Source organism: Copadichromis virginalis, linkage group LG10 (assembly GCF_057382275.1).
Source record: "Copadichromis virginalis isolate Kocher_CV1m ecotype Utaka linkage group LG10, C_Virginalis_male_GT1.1, whole genome shotgun sequence".
NCBI classification, from domain to species: Eukaryota; Metazoa; Chordata; class Actinopteri; order Cichliformes; family Cichlidae; genus Copadichromis; species Copadichromis virginalis.
In genome coordinates, this window is record NC_140627.1 from 23,931,673 (window position 1) to 23,951,991 (window position 20,319).

General features: G+C 35.9%; 2 protein-coding genes across 2 annotated transcripts; both read right to left on the bottom strand.

Annotated features, from left to right (window-relative positions):
• Nucleotides 1-6,275: 6,275 nt before the first annotated feature.
• LOC146700509 (uncharacterized) lies at nucleotides 6,276-12,954 on the bottom strand. Its single transcript, XM_085471308.1, has 5 exons — nucleotides 12,837-12,954; nucleotides 8,086-8,409; nucleotides 7,064-7,342; nucleotides 6,455-6,577; nucleotides 6,276-6,334 (listed from the first exon to the last, which is right to left on the bottom strand). Exons 1-5 carry the CDS (start codon nucleotides 12,952-12,954, stop codon nucleotides 6,276-6,278), a joined length of 903 nt encoding a protein of 300 aa, XP_085327434.1.
• An 889-nt stretch (nucleotides 12,955-13,843) lies between these two features.
• On the bottom strand, nucleotides 13,844-17,137 carry LOC146700510 (uncharacterized). The gene is made up of 5 exons (XM_085471309.1): nucleotides 17,083-17,137; nucleotides 16,679-16,797; nucleotides 16,477-16,618; nucleotides 15,821-16,087; nucleotides 13,844-13,962 (listed from the first exon to the last, which is right to left on the bottom strand). Exons 1-5 carry the CDS (start codon nucleotides 17,135-17,137, stop codon nucleotides 13,844-13,846), a joined length of 702 nt encoding a protein of 233 aa, XP_085327435.1.
• Between the last annotated feature and the right edge of the window lie 3,182 nt (nucleotides 17,138-20,319).

Below are 20,319 nucleotides of genomic sequence, written 5' to 3' on the forward strand. Positions count from 1 at the left end.
GCAGCTTCCGGTTCCTTGGCGTACATCTGGCTGAGGATCTTACGTGGTCAGTACACACAAACAAAACAGTGAAGAAGGCGCAGCAGCGCCTCTTCTTTCTCAGGAGACTGAAAAGATTCGGCATGAGCCCCCGCATCCTCAGGACCTTCTATCACTGTGCCATTGAGAGCATCCTCACTGGATGCATCACCACCTGGTATGGCAACAGCACCGCCTACAACCGCAAAGCTCTCCAGCGAGTAGTGCGGTGCTCTGAACGGATAATTGGAGGTGAGCTTCCCTCCCTCCAAGACATCTACAGGAAGCGGTGCCTGAGGAAAGCGGGGAGGATCATCAAGGACTCCAGTCACCCCAGCCATAAACTGTTCAGACTGCTTCCATCAGGAAGGAGGTTCTGCAGCATCCGGTCCCGTACCAGCAGACTGAGAGACAGCTTTTTCCATCAGGCCATCAGACTGCTGAACACTTCATAGACACCTCAGCTTCACTACTGGAACTTTAACATTATGCACTCCATACTGTACAGTAACGCCACTGTTTTGCACATGTCTCACTCTGTATATTTTATTTTATATATTTTATTTATTGTTTACTCTATTTAATTTGTAAAATATGTGTACACACACACACACACACACACACACACGTAGAAAAATATTTAGTATACACATCCAGAAATGCATATACTATTATATATTGTACATATATTTATTAGTTTCAGATGTAGCCATTCTTGTATTTTCCTTGTTTACATTATTGTATTTTGCACAACTCTGTTGCTTGTGAAGCTCACACACAAGAATTTCACTCACATGTGCTGTACCAATGTACCTGCACATGTGATGTGACAATAAAAGTGATTTGATTTTTGATTTGATTTACATAAAAGCGTTATTTATTAGCTATTGCCATTTACTTTGCAAGCACACCAGGTGCCTTAAATTCAAGTTGGTCTCCAAACAGCTTAGTGAATATAGGTCCAAACAATGTTGTTGGCTCTAATTTTGAGAATTAAGAGTTTAAAAAATATAACAAAATATGGAATACTCTTTGTCATAAAATGGAAAATTTAAAAGTGCAAATTTAAAGCCTATCATATTTAATTGGAAATGCAACAAAGACAATATACCAAATGTTTGACTCGATCCCTGCATCCTTCAGTTAGCATGTTGTGGTATCTTTGAGCAAATACTGATCCCTAAGTTACAAATGATACCGTGCATCCATTGGGTTACATTGGATTTTGTGTGCGTGTGTGTGTGTGTGTGTGTGTGTGAGAGAGAGAGAGAGAGGTAGAGAGAGAGAGAGAATGTTGGAGATTAAAAAAGTAAAAAGAGCTGTATGAATGTGTGTTTGGGTGGATGAGGCTTGCAATTTAAAGTTGTTTGGCTTTCCACTGACATGTTGCTTATTATTTTGTTTGTATTGTTTGCCTCATTACATTCATTACAAGTCAAAACACTCAAAATTGATCAATCCTCTTTGTTTTGTACAGCTTTCATCAGTCTCTGGGTTCTTGCAGTTCTGCTTCAGTTTATCTCGTCTCTCAGGGTTTTCTGTAATTCTCTCCAATGATGACTATCATTACTTTTAAAAAGCAGCCTTGAAGCAAAAACTAAGGACAGAAAAAAATGTTAACATACACATTGAAGAATTGGCTGCAACTGAAAGTAATATAGTTGAGATGATAGTACGATGATAGTAGTTGCAGATATATTTGTGTTCCCTTGTACTACAAAGTCATTCTGGTGATGAGGTCATCGAGTCATGTTTGTTGGTCAAAGGGCAAACTGTCAGGTCTGCGTACCTGAAAAATGTTAAATGTTGCAATGAATATAATCATAATGGCTGGTACCCCAATCCCTGTAATCGCCTTCCAGTAAGAAATGGAGAGGAAAGATGAGAGAATGCAGTAGCAGAAAGCAGAAGAGGAGGTACAAGACAGCAAACCAGCGGCACCTGAACAGGTGCGCGTTATTTGTTTTTTCAGTTGTTTTTTGTTTTTTAGTGTCTGGTATGGGATACCACAGCAGGTTACCAATGAGGTTTAAGAAAAACAAATATATATCAAAAAAGACCACTGAAAGAATGTGGAAAAGGAGACCAATTAGAGGAAAAGCAGCAAACAACTAAAACCCGTGCAACTGAAATAACAAAGGGTATTTTTTCAGGAAAATGTGACACCAGTAGTTTCCTGTCGGACATTTCCTAACATGACCTCACTGAGGGTTTAGACTTAATTCTTTCCATTTTTTCAAATGTGAGGATCACACATTTAATTTTAACTTTCAGAATTTGCTTAAGGAGTAGCACACTGTGCCCAGGAATGCTCTTAAAAAGATCCTCTCTCAGGAGAACTGACATAAATTATTCAGTGTTTAACTGACAATGCTCAGTTATTCATGCTCAAGGGATTCAAACTAGGAAAATACTGTATGTCAGTTGCTGGATGGAAAATAATAAGCCAAAACACACAAAAAAGAAGATCAATGGCTCATACACATTTTTAGAACTACTTCTCTTAATCAAACCATCAATGGCAGATCTTTTGCAGTAAACAATAGACTGGTAAAACTGGAGCCTCTCAAGTGTATTGACTGAAACACAAAAGAAAAAGTGATGACAGAGAGAGAAAAAAATGTAAAGGCAGCCTAATGTTATAGAAACAGGCCTGCAAATAATGATAAGCAGATGACAGGTGAACAGTTGAGAGCTGTTAGTTTTACAGAATATATGAGTTTATATGAGTAGTTTTAAAATGAGTGAACTATAATTAAAGACTGTCTGTTTGTTGAAGAATAGTAACCGCATTCTCTTGTTAGTAATGGTAAAGGCGTTGTAACAATATAGTAATTAGTAATTTGTTAGTTGCTACTGAAAAACGTAACGCCGTTAGTAACGCTGTTACTTGTAACTCTGTTATTCCCATCACTGGTTATGTATGGTTCTATGACATCAGACCACACAATAAATAATACCTGCAGAAGTAGTCCTTCTCTGTGGCAGCAGGGCGGGACAAGCTATGGTGTTTTGGTTTGGACAGAAATGAGGAAGCATCTATTTAAAGTCACTGATGTCATATTAAGGCACTTAGTGCTGTATCATACTTTTCTTTACTTGTACAAATATGTACATATACTGTAGTAGCTGGCTAATTTAGACCTATACGTTTTTTAAATATGCATTTCCAAGCTGCTGTATTGAGTACAAGTTTAGAGGCACAGAAATCATCTCAGGATTAAACTGTTGATAATAATGTATAGGAAAGACTGTTCAAAGGTACGTTTTACACTACGTACAAAGCAAGATCTGATATCTTGTGTTAGTATTGTTCCTACGTCTTCATAACAAGATTGGTCCAAGATCAGCATTGCAACTGACCAGTGCTGTCAGTGTTGTCTGAGCATTTAATTTAGCATTATATAATAAATAATTAAAAACTATCACTAGAAAATCAACATGAAAACGTAACTTGATAACATGATTATTATATTGCATAAATTATTAAATAAACCAAAACAATTGAAATGCTTACTATTTGTTTCGGAAGACAGTTTTAAATAAACAAGACTATTTTTTTTTCTTTTTCCCCACATTGCAAAGCTATGACATCACAACTTCATGATTTGTCAGTTGCAAAGTTGATCCCGGACCAGTGTTATAATGGTGATACAGGAACAAGTGTCCCATTATATCACTCTAAGATATAGGAATATGAATATATTACAATTTTTCATTTTAAAGATTTTGAAGAAAAACAACACATGGGGTCATTTTTGACCCCATGTGTGCATCTAGGTGTTAAGACACAAAGAAAGAACAAAAAAGAAAAGTAAAAGAAGTAAAACTTGAGAGAAAAAGTTCTGGTAGTTCAGGGAGTTCTTATAAATTTGCATACCATGTCAGTAGAGTGGGGCTGGAGTCTTTGCGGTCTGATTTTGGCCCCAGGCCCAAGTTCCAGTTTGGGACTTTGGCCCCATCATGTGGCTAGTACGGATCATTACATTATTTGCAATTCAACTCTTGTGTTTCACATCAAGGGTTTTTACAATCAGGCAGTCCTGCCTGTGCCCCTGAACAATAACAGTTAACTACACATTGTTAAGTTGTCTTGTTGCAACTGAAGAATTAAAACAAAACAAATGCTGTGTGTGTGTAACAGCGCAACAAAACGTTACCTGTACTTTTACTAACTGCTTAAGTAGTGATGGTTATTAGACGCTAACTAACTGGGTGAGGGTGCCGTGAGTCTGTAGCTCTGCCCACCATTTTGGGGAACATATTTTGTTTTAAAGTAAGTTACAGGGCTTTTCCCCTGCCTTTCTGGTGGGCTTGTATTTCACTTAACCCTCAGATGCGCCGGCGCGTCAAAATCACATGACCAATTTAAGACGACACAGCTACAAGATGCAGCGACTCAGAGTCCCCATTTCAACTTGGGTGAAACGCGTGGACGTCAAACTATATACCAGTTTTTAAATTGTGTCCTAGGCCACGTAAAACCTAGTAACTATAAACTATCTAATATGCATATCCACATAATTATGGATTGTTATAATTACGATATTAAAAAAACCCACACACATGTATTTAAAAAAAAATACATTAAGACACAGATTATGTTAGATTTATATTTCAAATACGACAAAAATGCTGCTTTTACAGTAGCAAAATTATTGTATCGCCAGAGTTTAAACATTTAATAAGCTTTCTGCCTTGCACAGTGGATATTCTGAAATACTGAATCATCATAAATAAATTATTTTATAGTTATTACTTATTGTTTATTGTTAGTGCTATAATAATAAAATAATAAGAATAAAAAAATAAGGGAAGGATTCTGGATCAGCAACATGATTTATACCTTCTCCGGTGTTCTCCAGTATTGCGGAGAAAATGGACCTCACAGTACGACTGCAGTACATTTTCCAGTTTCATAAACTACTCCTGCATTTGGGGAATACTGAATGAAATGAGAATATACACTTATTGTACCTTTTCACTTGTTGCTTTGCAGACTTTTACACTGAGAGTAACATCATGAAGTGTAAATGATGTTTTAAAACATCATATAAAAATTTCATATATTTATTATTCTACTGATACTGATAACAAAATCCTAAAAATATAACGACAAAGCATCAGCTGTCTGCCATGCAGTAAGACGTCTTTTCTGTAAAGTGCTTCTCAGAAAAGCAGTGAACATACCATTATAGTTTTTTTTTCTTCCATCCACTTGGTACACTCATCAACATAGTCAGTATCACCAAAGGTTTTTTTTTTAAAGAAACAAACAGGAAGTTTCACATAAGACATGAAAACCAGAGTGTGTTCAAACCACAGCTTGTTCTATTCTCTGCTTAAGCCATAGTAACAACCTAGGGTGTTTATTTTCATCTACAAAGATGAAATACAGCAATGAGATACATTGACAGAATCAAAGAGAATGAGATGTGGCCACATATACAGAGTATTTAGCGTTTAAGTTCCTTAAGTGGTGGGAAGTAGCATTTTCACATTCATAAGAATTGCTGTCACTGGGGAGTTTAGTCATTTGCACAGGAGACATTGACTTTTAGGTTGAAAACAGTGCAATGTACAAGTCTGGTGACTACAGTAAAGAAAAAGACAAAAAAAAACTACAGGAAAATGCAGTAAAATCACAAAATTGAACAGTCATTGAGAATCATTACATAGCATCTAGGAAATAATAATAAAGAAATAAATGATCCTACACACCTTCAATAAAAACATCACTCATACTTCATTTTTAATGGCCATTGAATTAGAAACCAGGATCTAGGGTAAAGAAAATTATTTTCTCCCTTTTCCAAGTATTTAAAAAGTTCTAAAATAGTTTCAAACATTCAAATACAGGTTTAGTAAAAATGTCATATAGCTGCACAATTCAACGTAAATCGCAAAAACTCTCAAGTGCTATAACGTTAGCCCTAATATCAATTATATTGTGATTTTAAAAAGTGATCTTCTGTGTGTGTGTTTGTGTATGGTTGCTAAAATTTGAACTTTTTTTAATCAACTACAAAGCAAAATTCAACATTAAAGCAAAACAAATAAATAAAAAAAAAAAAAACCCAGGTTAGAACAATCATATATGACATAGTTTCCTGGAGTTCGATGCTGATTTTAGTATGTATTTACTGATCCATCCATCTATCTTAATAGCTGCTTATCCGCCTAAAGATCAAGTTCAGGGCTGGAACTTTTATCATGTTGATTTGTCTGCATTGGGTTTCAGTGCAGAAAATGCAGTTTCAATTGGCCTCTCTTATCACTCTAACATCTGTGTAGATAATTTCATCATCCAAATTACCTGTGGGAGAAAAGCAAGCAAAAAGAGTGTTTTGTGTTTTGAAGGAAACTATGTTCTTTAAATAATCGTTTTCCTGACTATATTTCCTATTTTATTTTTTCTTTATTTTATTTTACTTACCCTCATTAGCCTTTGCGGGACTTCTTTTTTTGCAAAACTTTTTTATAACCATACTCAAAATCACAATGACAAAGAGCATGATGACATTTGTGATCACAGCCACTGTCAAAGTTGTAACAGAACCTAGAATGCAAAAGCAAATGTCAAACAATATTGAATATCAGGACTCTGTTTGAAAGCTGACGTGTTTAATTTAATTTGCTTTAATACTTTAATTCAGCGGTCCCCAATCCCTGAGTCCGTGAGTCGTTTGGTACCGGGCCGCAAGAGTTGAGGCTCAGGTGTGAAATGTATGGTTTTCAGGGTTTTTATCGGTTTTCAGCATTATTTTGTTATTGTTTTTATCGTTAACTCGGTTTTTCTGGGTCTTTTCACGTGTGTTATGAATAAATCTTCTTTTTTTCGGTACCGGTACTAGTTTTATTTTGTTGTATTTATCCGCGACACCTTAAAGGCCGGTCCATGAAAATATTGTCGGGCATAAACCGGTCCGTGGCGCAAAAAAGGTTGGGGACCGCTGCTTTAATTTAACCTGTTTAAATTCCTTGAAAAGAAAGTGTGTAGTGATATGTCAAAAAATTTTATTAATCTGTTAACCAAATGTACTACCTTTGCAGGCTACCAGGTGAATAGTTGTTTCATCTCTGCTGACATTGTTCCAAACTCGACACATAAGGTTTCCTGTCAGCATCCCATGCAAGTTGATGGTAACCTTTGAAACAATGGATTTCTCAGCTGTCCAGTTGCTCATTGATTGGTCTTTGCTTTGTATCAGAAAGTGATTGTCCAGAGTCAAAATTAATTGTACATCTCCCTCAGAGAAGCAGCTGACATTCATCTGTTCTGGTGCCCAGCATGTTTGAGACAGTGTTGGCTTTGACACTGGAGCTGAAAGATAAGTAAGTAAGTAAGTAAGAAAGTAAGAAAGAAAGAAAGAAAGAAAGAAAGAAAGAAAGAAAGAAAGAAAGAAAGAAAGAAAGAAAGAAAGAAAGAAAACATGTTCCAGAGGAACTATTATTTTTTGTTAATCAGAAAAACAATGAGAATTATTTAATAATTTAAGTTGTCTCATAGCTAATTACATTATTATTAAATCCTGTTAAAATGTAAAACTATTAATTTGTTTTGTCATACTAGTTGAAAGTCTAAGATGAAAATTATAATGTAATCATGAATCCTGTTTGGTCAGTGTATCTTATTTTTGAATTTTTATTCAATTTTCCACTTTTCTGTTTAAATATTAATTCACAGTACATTGTACATGGATGTTTCAATATCTTCTGAAACAACAAAATAAATATTGCAAATCATTTGAAAGGTTAAAGTGGTAATCAGTAGTTTTAACCTAAAAATTAGTTATTTTTCAAATTATTCTTCAGTAGTAACTGCAAGTACGCTGCTGTAGTTGTTGATACAAATTAAAGCGTAGACATCATTAAGTTTCATTTCTGACATTTGTTTATCTTAAGTCATTCGCCACCAATACTTTTTCACCTTTTTTTGTTTTGTTTTTTTTTACAATTTGTGCATTCAGTGTTTTGTTAATAACATAACCTAAAAAACCTGAGATTGAACAAAATCTTGATTTTGATAAATAAACAAATAAATAATAATAATGATAATAAACTTACCTTGTACTTTCAAATACACTTTCACATTTTTCAGTAATATTCCATGATGATCGAATTCCTCCAACACGTAATATCCTGAGTGTTTCTTCATAGCTTTACCTAACTTAAGCATTTCATTGCTTATGCTTTGTGACTGATCCGCATATTCCTCATTTAATTTTATTTTCCCCTGATATTTTTTTGATAAAATCCAGTGTTTGTCATCCTTCATGATTAAAAGTGAAGCGTTAGGTTTAAATGGCAGATGAAAAATTAGCAGCTGTCCTGCAGCTCCGAAACAATGATGACTTCCAGGAGATTCTGAAAAATGGCACACAATTGAATCTAAAACAACAAAAAAGAACACATTTTTAAAACATTTACACCGACTGGAAAACATTATTTATTATATTAATTTATTGCCTTTCACATCCGTTTTCTATGGCATGTATAATTCAGGGTAGCGGGGGAGGAGGAGCCTATCTGAAGTACCACGGGGTGAGATACATCCTTAATTTCTTATATTAAAAAAAAATTCATGTAAATTTAACATTAAAGTTGGTCCAAGATGATTTCTATCTTTTGTTTTAAGTCAATTTTTTTGAATGTGCGAATGATTGCCTTCTGCGTTACTCTCTCATTCAGTGTGTCTTTATTGAAACCCAGGTAAAATATCTTACTTTACAGTAAATACCTTTTGCCAAAGCCGTTGTTGCCAGAACTGCAATACTCATGTAGAAGGAAATCATTGTTTCTATAACACAGCAGTAAAAAATTTGATTATAATAACGTATTACTTTTAATGCTAGAAGAAAATATATATAAGGTTAAAAGGTTATGTTTAGCTAATCTTACTCAAGTAATTGTGAGGCTAAGTTAAAAAAAATGCATTTGATAAAAAATAACACAATAGTAATAATCATAATATTCATAATAAATTAAAAAAGATATGGGCAATCAAAGTGAAATAGCATATATGGATTATTGATCCAAAATGCTAAATTAATTATCAGCTTACATAGATTCAAATTCCAGGCTGTCACTCACCACATTTAAAAGTTGGTCAGGTATTGTTCGCTGCTGTGTAAGACTCAGTGACTGATTTTTCACTGGCAGAGGGTTGGTTTTATGGTCTTCCTTGCTGTTTGCCTTCTCTTATGATAAGAACGGAAGCAGTTATATTCAAACCCAGTTTACTAAGAACTCTATTCTTACTAAGAGCTCTGTTCTTCTACTTTACGTTCTGTAAACTATTTTGGTTAGTTCATCTTACATCTGGCAAGTATGCAATGTAACAAGTTAAAAGGCACAATAAGTTTATGTTCTCATTATTATTATTTAATTGTTAACAAAAAGATTTGGGAAGAATTACACTTACTTTACACTTTTTTTCTCTTTAAACGAGGCAACGTTTGCATGTACTGAAACGTAACTAAAGAGAGAAAACTGAAAATGAAACACATTTAAAATTTACATTCACAAATTTGTGTAAAAAGCAATTGAGATACAGCTATATTCCGCAAATTTATTTTACAAACATTTGTTCTTAAAAAATAGTTATTTACAGGTCAATGCATCAAAATATGGATAATTACTGATACAAACTAAAAATAAAAAATTAAACAAAGACAGAAATAATAAGAATTAAATTCCTTAATATCTTGATTGATCACTTGAGAACCTCGGTTTCTTGTTAAAATAAACAACAACTTTGCCGGAAAAGATGTTTTTCTTGCTAGGGGCATATTTATCTAAACACCCCATATACCTTTAAACACTGATGGTGAATTTCATTAATTCTTACAAATGTACTAAATTCTTTATATAAACAGATTTGAGATATGTATTTGCAGACTCATACACATGAGAACATTGAGCATTGTTCAGAGTGTGACAAATCTAATTACTTACACATGGACTGAGTTACGCATATACAGCTTTTAACTTATAAGTGCAGATATTGCAATTGTGCATACATTTATTGCCCATAATATCGTACAGACCATATGGTCTGTATTTTATTGCTTCTAATTACTTGTGAAAAGCATTGGCGCCATCATGTGGCAAGTGCTGATTACTGCATTATTTAGTCACTCAAAAGGCTTGCATGGAATGATAACACTAATTCTAGTTCACAAGTTTGATGTAAAGGTGAATAAATGATTTTAATGATTTTTTATCAGAAAACGGATTTGTTTATCAAGAATATAACAGGAATTATTATTCATCCCTGTCCTTACAGTATCCCTACCTGGCAGCTCCATATTCAAAATCCGTTGTCCAGTGTATCCAGCATCCCTCCTCCAATGCATCTCAAACTCACACCTTGTGTAATTTGTTTTATATATTCTAATCTTGTTCATCTTGTTCACTCCCAATGAAAATTCTTTAGCTTTGCTACCATTAGCCAGTCTTTTTGTCAGTGCCACCAATGAACTATCTCACTACCAACTTGTATTTTTACCCTGACATAAATCATGCTTGATACTCGTCTCCACCCACTCCAGCCTGCCTACAGTCTCTTCACCACTCGTGTACTGTCCAGTGCTTTGGTTGACTCCAGGTATTTAAAGTCATCGACCCTCATGCACCCTGAACACCAAAGTCCACATAGACCTTGGACTCATCTGTCACTCCTACTGCACACCTTATCACTGTTTTGCTGTTCTCTTACATCTCCTGCACCACCATCACATACTTCTGACTTCCTCATCCAGTACCACAGTTCCTCTCATGGCACTCTGCCATTAGACAAAAAGGAAAAACACACACACACACATGAAGTAAGCTCTCAAAATATGTGAAAATCCCAGTGGGACCTTCATCAAATCAGTGAAACTGTACAGGAAAGAAGGTCAGAAATAAACTAGGGAGAAACAAAATGTAAAAAATGGACAAATTTGTCATTTGTTATGTAGCAGGTTTGTCAGAGAAACATTCTCCAATATAAATATGTATAAAAGCACTTTGAGTGGACAGTGTTTGAGGAGAAAAGCACAATTTAATGTAGGAACCAGATCATTTACCTTAGCAAATGATCCCAGGCCTGTGACTCCTGTCCTCTGTTATAAACTGCATCGACAACCCCACCACCACCACCACCACCACCATCTAAGCAGCTGGTGGGTTAAATCACCGGTACTGCTGCGACCTGGTGGTATGTTCTGTGTTAAATACTACTTGCTCTCTACAGCATGGTAGAGAGCACGGGTGTAGTAAAACTCATATTTACAGATTTCTCTACACATTTACATATTTGAAATTAGAGCTCCCTCCTACATGGTTTTGAATATACAGACATCGACTGAGGTACAAGTATACAGCTCTGCATTCATGTTTTAAACAAGAATGCTACAATAATAGCCTGTACATATATTTTTACAATATCTTGTAGATTAAGTAGTTAGCATTGTATTGCTTCTTGTCACACCCTCCATGTGCTGATCACTGTATTACTTGCAAGTCAAATGTATCTCTCATACCAAGTATTTTTACAGTTGCTTCTACAGGTTACATAAAGGTTAGATTATTCCAGAACAATCACTCATCACAAAACAATAGATGTAATGAAAAACAATTTTTCTTATAGTAGAAGCAGAAGGACGTAAACTGACGTCTACATGGGCAAAGATTTTTGCGTGGTACAGAGATGAGATCATTTCAATGGCCAAGTCAGTATCTAAGTTGTCATGGTCCCCGTGTCTGCCCAGCTGACCCAGGTTGGCTACATATGTTTCTTGTTTTCCTTTCCCTCTCCTTCTCCTTCGCGCTCACCGTGTGTCGCCTGGGTGGAGCTCATCGCGGGCTCCCGCCCCTGGCCCTTGCACCTGTGAATCATCACGCACCTGTGGCTCATCTCTTCACCAGTGTCCACTACTTAAGGCAGTGGCTGGAAACATGTCATCGCTGGACTATTGAGTAACCTCGGTAGTAAGTTTGTTTTTTCTCGCTGGATTAACCGCTTGTTCCTGTGTGCAGGATTGTCTTTCCCTTGGCGCCCTGGGCAAGCTGAGTTGCTGGTGTGTTGTGTTTTTGGAATTGTGTGACGATTTCCTTGTGTGTGAAGAGCCCCTGTTTCCAGACCTCCCCTCCCCTTACGCAGCAGGAAATTAGGGGGAAAGTCATGTATTTTTGCGCAAAATCAAAATTCATATATTTTGTATATATTTGAACTTGTTTATTTTTAAAATTACTGACGTATACCTGACATGAATGATTTTTAAAGATTCTGTCAATTTAGCTTGAGTAGTAGTATTAATGACATATTTATCTGTTGCAATGTTATACAGCACTGTATTAAATATACACATTTAGAAGATTTCTGACATCCGGCCTCGTAATAAATAATATGAAAAATGTTCAGATATCTTCTTTGACCATCTTTGACCACAAATTTCAGCCAGTTCTGCTGCAATCCTATGAGTAAACATAATAAAATACTCGATTTTAGTTCATAATGCTTTAAGGTCAAAGGGCAGAGTCACACAAATTAGGAAAAGTTTCCATTAGATCATCTTCAAGCATTTAAAAAATATTTTTTCAGAACATTATATGGCTTTACAATGACACCCTGCCTGTTGTGGGGAGTTCTCTCAGTGCTATTGTACCTATTGGTTTAGCTTATTAGTTAAAGTTTTTAAATTCAATGTACTATGTACTTATCATTTCTGCCACTCTGCCCTCCCTCATGGACATTTTAATTCCCACAAGATATAAGGAAAAGGCCTGAGACTTCACCTTAAGCATCGCTGGTGACCACTCCCACCTTTCACCCTCCCTCTTCAGCTTCCCTGGGGGAAGGACAACATCTAGGCTCAGTCCAATAGACTGCTGAGTAGCTTTATCCACCAGGCAATTTGCACCATGGTCATACCTGTTGCTTTTGGTCATTTGCACTAATGTTCTTGTACATGTCACAAGCTGCTCTATTCATTTATTTTATTCATATCTTGCACATATCTTCTACACAGGTTTGATTTTTATACATCACCTAGAGCATTTTGATTCTCCTGTATGTCCTGTACATGTAGAAAATTGACAATAAAAGAATCGTTGAATCTTTATTACTCCTAAAAGTAACGTAAACAAGTACTTAAAGCATCTATATCATACACTCTTGCTTGCATTGTATCTGGACAGCGACCATCTTAAATCATGCTAAATATTATATGGATACTACCATGACACCTGGTGGTATATCTTGAGGTACAGCATAGCAGACACAAGCCTATGTCAGGATTAAGGATAATCTAGACTAATAGAAAACACTTTAGTTTTGCACTGTTGCTTTTGGTTACTTGTAAAGACGTTTTCCCCACCATGTGGTGAGTGCTGATCACTGCATTACTTGCAACTCAAATTGTCTCTCATACCAATTGTTTTTACAGTTTCTAAATGTTACCAGATATTCAAGATTATCACAGAACAATGAGTAATCACAAACTGATGAATGTAAAGGAAAACACTTATTTTCATTTACAAGTTTTATGGTAAGATTAGTCCAAATTTAGCACTTTCTACATTGTGACTATCTTTGTTCTTTGTTTGAAAGCTTTGTATAGCCAAACAGTTATTACTATATACAAGACAGTGCAAAAGATATGTGTCAAAGATTAGAACAGACTTTTTTATTATATTTCCAAAATGCCACATGATCACAAACCTTGACAAATGATTACTGAGCTATATGTATGTCATGATTTTAACAACATCTAAAGTATAGTATACCACTTTCTATTAACTTCTTTGTCATTTTGGCAGTATCATATGGTTTAGCAGGTCACTGAAAGCGGGATACAGTGGTTGTCACAACCGGATCCGTACCAGAAACCCGATCCGTACCGTACCGATCCGTCCCCCTTCTCTCAACGGAGAGCTTCCCCCGATTGAACAACAGCGCTGTAAAATAAGAAGAATGGCACCTAATTACAGACTTAAACAAAACAGAAGAAGAGAACATCTGCACATGCGCAGTAAGGATCGGGGAGTCCTGATCCATAACTAGCTTTTTATTTTTCATTTATGTCTACATTATATTGAAATGTTTCATTATTGCAAACATTTTAAGAGATATTTATTATTGTTAACATCTTAACAGATACTCTGACCCATAACTATCATAAAATGCTTCAAGCTGAAGTAGACGCCTTTCGCACATGTGTGGTACGGATCGGGTTTCCAGTACAGATCAGGTAGTGACAATGGTCCCTCGTTTATTGTTACATTCGAAAAATAACCCACAATAGGTGAAATCCGCGAAGTAGCCAACTTTTACAATTGTTATAGATGTTTTAGGCTGTAAAACCCCTCACTACATACACTTTATACACTTTTCTCAGACAGGCATGAACATTTTCACACTTTTCTTTCTTGTTTAAACACTCTCAAAGTTTAAACCTTCTTAGAAGAATAAGTCTAGTATTATAGAATTAAGCCAAAGGCACTTTGGTTTTGGTTTGCCTTTGACGGTGCAAAGCGTTTTGTCGACATTGTTGTGTTTGTTGGGGAGAAAACTTACAAACATACAGTACAGCACTTCAGAGTCACACTGCTAGGAATCGAAGATTTATGTAAATTTGACAACCTGAACGCATTCTGTACTGGACAGGAGACAGGGCACGAAATTGATTGACAATGGCCTACAGCCAATAAGGACGCAGAACACAATGCGCTGTTCAAAAAAGAAAAAAAAATACATGGAAAATTGCACAAAAAAAGGGGAGAAAAAAGGGATCACTGTATAGTTTGTGGATCTAAAAGTCGCGACAATCCACGCAGTGAAGATTACTGACCTAAAACAAGAACCACAACTCACATTTGCTGTGAGCACCCATACCCCAAATCACAAGCAAATCAGCAATTTGAGCACATGTATGAAAGTATTACTGACCAGTAAACTTTATTGAGTCTCCAAGATTAGACAGGTTTAGATTCTGGTCAAAATTCTAACAGAATTAAAGTTTATGATTCAGGTCAGTAGGTTAAAAGAAATGGGACAAAGATTATCACGGAAAACAGAGCACAATAAAGGCAGTCTTGCATTTAAACAGAGAGAGCATAATGCTGAGGCAAGGTCAGAAAAAATATTTGATGACAACATTCATTTGCGTGTTAATCGGATGCTGTTTTTCTTGCATGCTGTTTGACTCTAACATCTGAGTAGATGATATTGTCTTCACTATGATCTGAAAAATTTAAAAAACGAAAAAAGATGGTGAAATAAGGTAAATATTCCCACCGCACATATTTATGATTTGCAAAAGTATTTTTATGATTATCAAGTAAACTGATTTTTTTTCTTTTTTTGTAAACTGAATGAAAAAAAATTAAGTGAAAATTAAGTGCGGTGTTTCTTTTACCTTTATTGACAGTCATGGGGTCAGTTTTCTTATTGAAATGCTTTACACCAAGAAAAACAGCCAAAACAAGAAGTAGAGTGCCAATGCTTCCTACCACAGCCACAGTCACAACAGTACCTAGAAAATATATAAATATATAAATATATTGTATATATTTAAAAGTTTTGTATATATTGTATGTTATTTAAGGGTTACATGACCTGAAGTCATAGTCTTTAGATATGTATTTAATATTGATACACCAGACTGCATATTTCCAGAACATTTTTTTCAGTAAAGGGAATGAAAACACACTCATACACAAGATAGCTATGACATAATTACAATAATCAAATTAATAGATTTTTTTAAAAATTGTGATATAAAATAGAATTAAATAATTTAATGTAATTAATTACCCGTGCAGCTTGTAATGAGGATGATCTTTTGGCGTCTGCTGACATTGTTTTGAACAATACATGCCAGTTTTCCCATCAGTTGAGCATGTAAGGTGACGGTAACCTTTGAAATGCTGTGTTTTTCTGTACTCTTAGTTGTGGTCTGTAACAATAGGTTATCGTCCAAAAACAACATAAACTCTACTTCATCTCCCTCAGAAGAGCAGCTGATTATCTTCTCTTCTGGTGACAAACACAACTGAGATGTAGCTGGCTCTAACACAGGAGCTGAAAGACATAGATATATTTGCAAATATAGTCATGCATGTAGATGCAGTGCTGTTTGAAATTCAAAAGATCCAGTGCCAGTCCTGCAAACTATCATCATTATGCTTGTGTAAGTTTTTTTTTTTCAGTTTGAAAGTGAAAATGGGAGTATGCAACTAAAAACACAACATTTTTATAAATAATTCAATTTAAGTTATTTATTTTTAAAGCAAACTTTATAATACAACCTGCGACTAAGGCATAACTACCCTGTGATTACTTGTAATTTCAGGTAACAAGTCAGGTAAAAATTAAAAGACTTTGATCATTTCTATTTATCTTTACACCACATTTCTAAAGTGTACATTGCTGTTAAATGTTATTTGAAAAAAAATATTATTCAAACCTACCTTGTATATCCAGATAGATGTTTTTGGTGTGCAATAATGAACCATTAGTAGAGCTGTGTATTTCCACCATATACTCTCCAGAGTCATTTTTTGTTGACTTGTTGATCTTAAATGTCCCATTTTTGAAGACTGTAATATGATTCTTGTATTTTTTATTTATTACATTTAATGAATAACTTGACAATGTTAAAATGTTACATGCATTCTTTTTCAAACTTATCTTTGTGTGTGTATTAGTAGGTAGGTAAAACATGAGCGGTTCGTCAAGTACTCCAAAACACTTTTGTGGTCCAGGTTGAGTTAAATTGCATTCCAAAGCTCCTAAAAGGGAAAAAAGAAGTGGGTTTTTTTGTTTTGTTTTTTTTAAAGTAAAAATCTTACATGTGATGTACCCTTATGAATACAGTAACTAATTAAGAATTCTAGAAAATAGTTGCTTCAAAACCCTGCCTCTCTGTGTCTAAGACAATTTACATCATATTATATAATGCAACACTGTAATAAAGTTAATAAATATTATTGTAAAATACTTGCTGTGAATCTTAATATCAAAATTATAAACATAGCAATTTTGTTCAACTCTATACAGCAATTGCTAAAATGTACCTTGCGCCAGAGCAGTCCACGCCAGAGCTGTGATGATCATGTATACCAAAATCATTTTCTGTGGTGATAGAATTAAAGTATTACCAACTGTTAACAGTGGACATAAATGGCCTCTTTTATTCCTCTTTTAAACCAAATATCTTCTCAGTCAAAATCTGAACACTGGCATCTTCAAAAGAGGGAACTTTATCCTTTAGGTGCAGATGTACAGCTCTGTATTGACCTTGCGAAGTAAACAACAAAATTCAGTTTTATTTTAAAATGAAGAAGAAAAAAATAAAAATAAATTTCATAAATGTTACACTCAGATAATATAGATATATGATGATTATCTATATAATTGGAAGACAGTTTTAGAGATACAAATATACATATTTAAAAAGGTTATACCTTTCAAAATTGTAAAAAAACAAAAAAATGTCACTCACCACATTTACAATACAGGCTCTTCTTTTGTAGTTCATCGATTGGCTTGTTTCTGGTCTTTTTGTCTTGTGTGGAGAGAATTGAGGAGGCAGTTACACTAGTACTGTAGTCATTATCGGGTCAAATACTAGGCTGCATGTAGTATTCAGAAACAACAGGTATATATTCTATGCTACCACCAGTACCTTTGGCAAATGCTTTTATTAAAAACACAGCCTTTTCTTCCTTTTTTTGTATTCTTTTCCATCAAACCAAGAAGAAGAGCTAAAATATTCCAAACTACAGGCAGATTAGAATTAGAATCTGGAAAACACAAATATCCAGATGGCATAGTAAGATATGGTTGATATGTATATCAAAGATATCAAAGATACATACTCTTGTACATGGTTGTATTCTACTGGGCATTCAACATAAAATGTTTGCAGAGTGGCACATAAATAGCAAGATTTAACTTCAGATTAAAAAGATAATTTAGTAAACCTGTGCTGTCTTTTGCATTATTTCTTATTATCTCTTCTGTTTTGGAACATTTTAAAATTAAAAGTATCGCAGCTGTTGTGCATTTTTTAAAATCATAAGCGTAGGATTACTCACATGCACCTTCCTCTTAGTGGCAGCAGGATAGTTTGAGCAATCTACTCTATTTGTCTTGTGGTTTTCTTAGAATGTAGGAAGTATGTAGAATCATTGAACTACTCAGAAACTTGGGGCGTTATTTTATTTGTTCTCATTTTAACGACAATACAAGTTGCCAACTAAATATGTCATATATTAGTTGGATAAAGACTGCTGGTGTAAGTTAGAATAATTTTTCAAACTGTGTAGATGTTTGAGTTTAAAGTTCTAAGTATAAATTATGTGAGCTGTAATGTCCTTAATTTAATTCTACTATTAACTTTTCAGTTGCACTAACAACTTAAATTATAACAAAGAAAATGATCTGAGATGATTAAACTGAAGTGGAAAAGACTTTTTCTGTCAGGGAACCCATTCTCTTGAATAATTTCCCTGAGGAGATCAGATTGGTGAGCTCACGTTTATCCTTTCAATCGCTCTTAAAGGCATGTGTGTAGCCTTTTTCTTTGTCTCCATTATAGTTATTTCTCTTTAAAAAGTGTTTCACCACCTTCTCCAATAACTAACATTGTTTCACCTTTATCTCCTCCAAAATGTTTCTTATGGGGTTTTTTCTATCTTATCTTGAAAGGACTTTTTAACTTCAATAGCCCATCTTTTAAAAGTGCTACATAAATAAGTATTATTATTGTTAGTGTTGTTGCTGTTTTTGTTAAATTATTTAGTTGAATCAGAATTGCATTTATTGGCCAAGTAAACGATAATGTCTCTCAAGCACAACGATGTAAAACACGCAATATATAAGTGAGACAATGAACAATATACATAAACCACAATAAAAACAAACAATCGAAATCCTTATATAGAAAAAATACAGGATTACGAATATGAATACCACAGAATGTACATAAAGTGCAGTTGCAGTTTGGCAGTGTGAAGCAATGTGACAGTTCAACTATTCAGGAGGGAAATAGCAAGGTGTTTAGTATTTAAATTATTTAGTAGTATGCTCCACAGAATATGAAAGATTATTCATATTAAACTATTCATCCTTCATTTATGGAGAGTGTCCCAGGCGATCACTGTGTGAATGTGGAGAAGAGGAAGACAGGACCCAAATGCAGGACTCGCAGGCTGGTGTAGGATGTGGACAGGCAGGGTGACCAGAATTTAAAAGATAGACTAATGCTGACTGAAACACTAAATTGCTGGCTAACTGAACTGAAAAACACAAACGCGGATTAGGCGATGACAAGACAAGGAACTGAGGGAAACTGAGGGCTTAAATACAATGGATAACAATGATGATTAGACACAGGTAAGAACACAGCTGAACTGAATCTAACTAAAGACACACAGGAAACAGACATTCACATTACTCACACTCTCATTACACATACATATAGGATCTTGGGGGTGGGCACGATACACGGAATCCAAAGTACCATCAGGGTGTACACCCCACCCCTGGCGTCGTTGCCCACCTCTCAATGTTAAATACACGTAGACATTGAGGGCCAGCAGGAGGGACCATGCGCTTACCTGCTGCTCTCTGGCAGGTAGCTCCGCAGGGAAAAGGGTAACACCACCTGGGTCTGGGTGCAGTTCCCCCCCTCCAGGGGCAAGGGTACCTAGACCCGGGGCTTAGAGTACGCTTGGGGAGTGTGATCGTGTGTACAGCGTCTCTTTATGTCTGTCTCCACGTTGGTTGAGTGTGGAGTAAGTGCATATGAGAGCATGAGGTTGGGAATGGATGTTTGTATATGTGTGTGCCTGTATTTCTGTGTCTATATGTCAGGTTGGGTGTCAGGCGCCACCTCTCTGGGGACATCTTAGGCCCTCCAAGGTATGGAGGCCTATCTCCCCCTACCACCACTTCCCCTGCCAGTGGCGGACTCCCTCAGACATCGGTGCGTTGGTGGTTCTTTGTGTCTGGGGATGGGCGTCCAGGTACACACCGGCTCACTCCTTGGCGGCCGCTTATCGGGGCCTGGAGCCTGGGGCTCGCTCGGGCCACTTCGGAGGTGGGGTGCCCCCGGCCTCTCGGCCTGGGGCTCGGTCACTCAGGCACGGCTCACGGGCGCGTCACTGCAACTCCCCCTGGCTTCTGCTCCGCGGCTGCTGAGTGAGCCCTCATCTGGGACTCTCCTCAGCTCTCTCTGGGACAGTGGCGCAGCTGCCCCTCTGTTGGTCTTCCTTGGTCTCTTGTGTTCTGGGGGCCTCTGGATGTCT

Bases quoted from the DNA above. Each gene is read 5' to 3' on its own strand.
- LOC146700509 (XM_085471308.1), bottom strand. From the start codon at position 12,954: ATGACCAAAAGCAACAGGTATGACCATGGTGCAAATTGCCTGGTGGAT. The intron at 7,343-8,085 runs GTAAGTTTATTA...CTTATCTTTCAG, and splicing joins AGTGTATTTGAAAGTACAAG to CTCCAGTGTCAAAGCCAACA. The intron at 6,335-6,454 runs GTAAGTAAAATA...TTTCTCCCACAG, and splicing joins TCCCGCAAAGGCTAATGAGG to GTAATTTGGATGATGAAATT.
- LOC146700510 (XM_085471309.1), bottom strand. From the start codon at position 17,137: ATGATTTTGGTATACATGATCATCACAGCTCTGGCGTGGACTGCTCTG. The intron at 16,619-16,678 runs GCATGTAACATT...AAAAAATACAAG, and splicing joins AGATAAGTTTGAAAAAGAAT to AATCATATTACAGTCTTCAA. The intron at 13,963-15,820 runs GTAATTAATTAC...CTTATTTTACAG, and splicing joins CCTCATTACAAGCTGCACGG to CGCTGTTGTTCAATCGGGGG.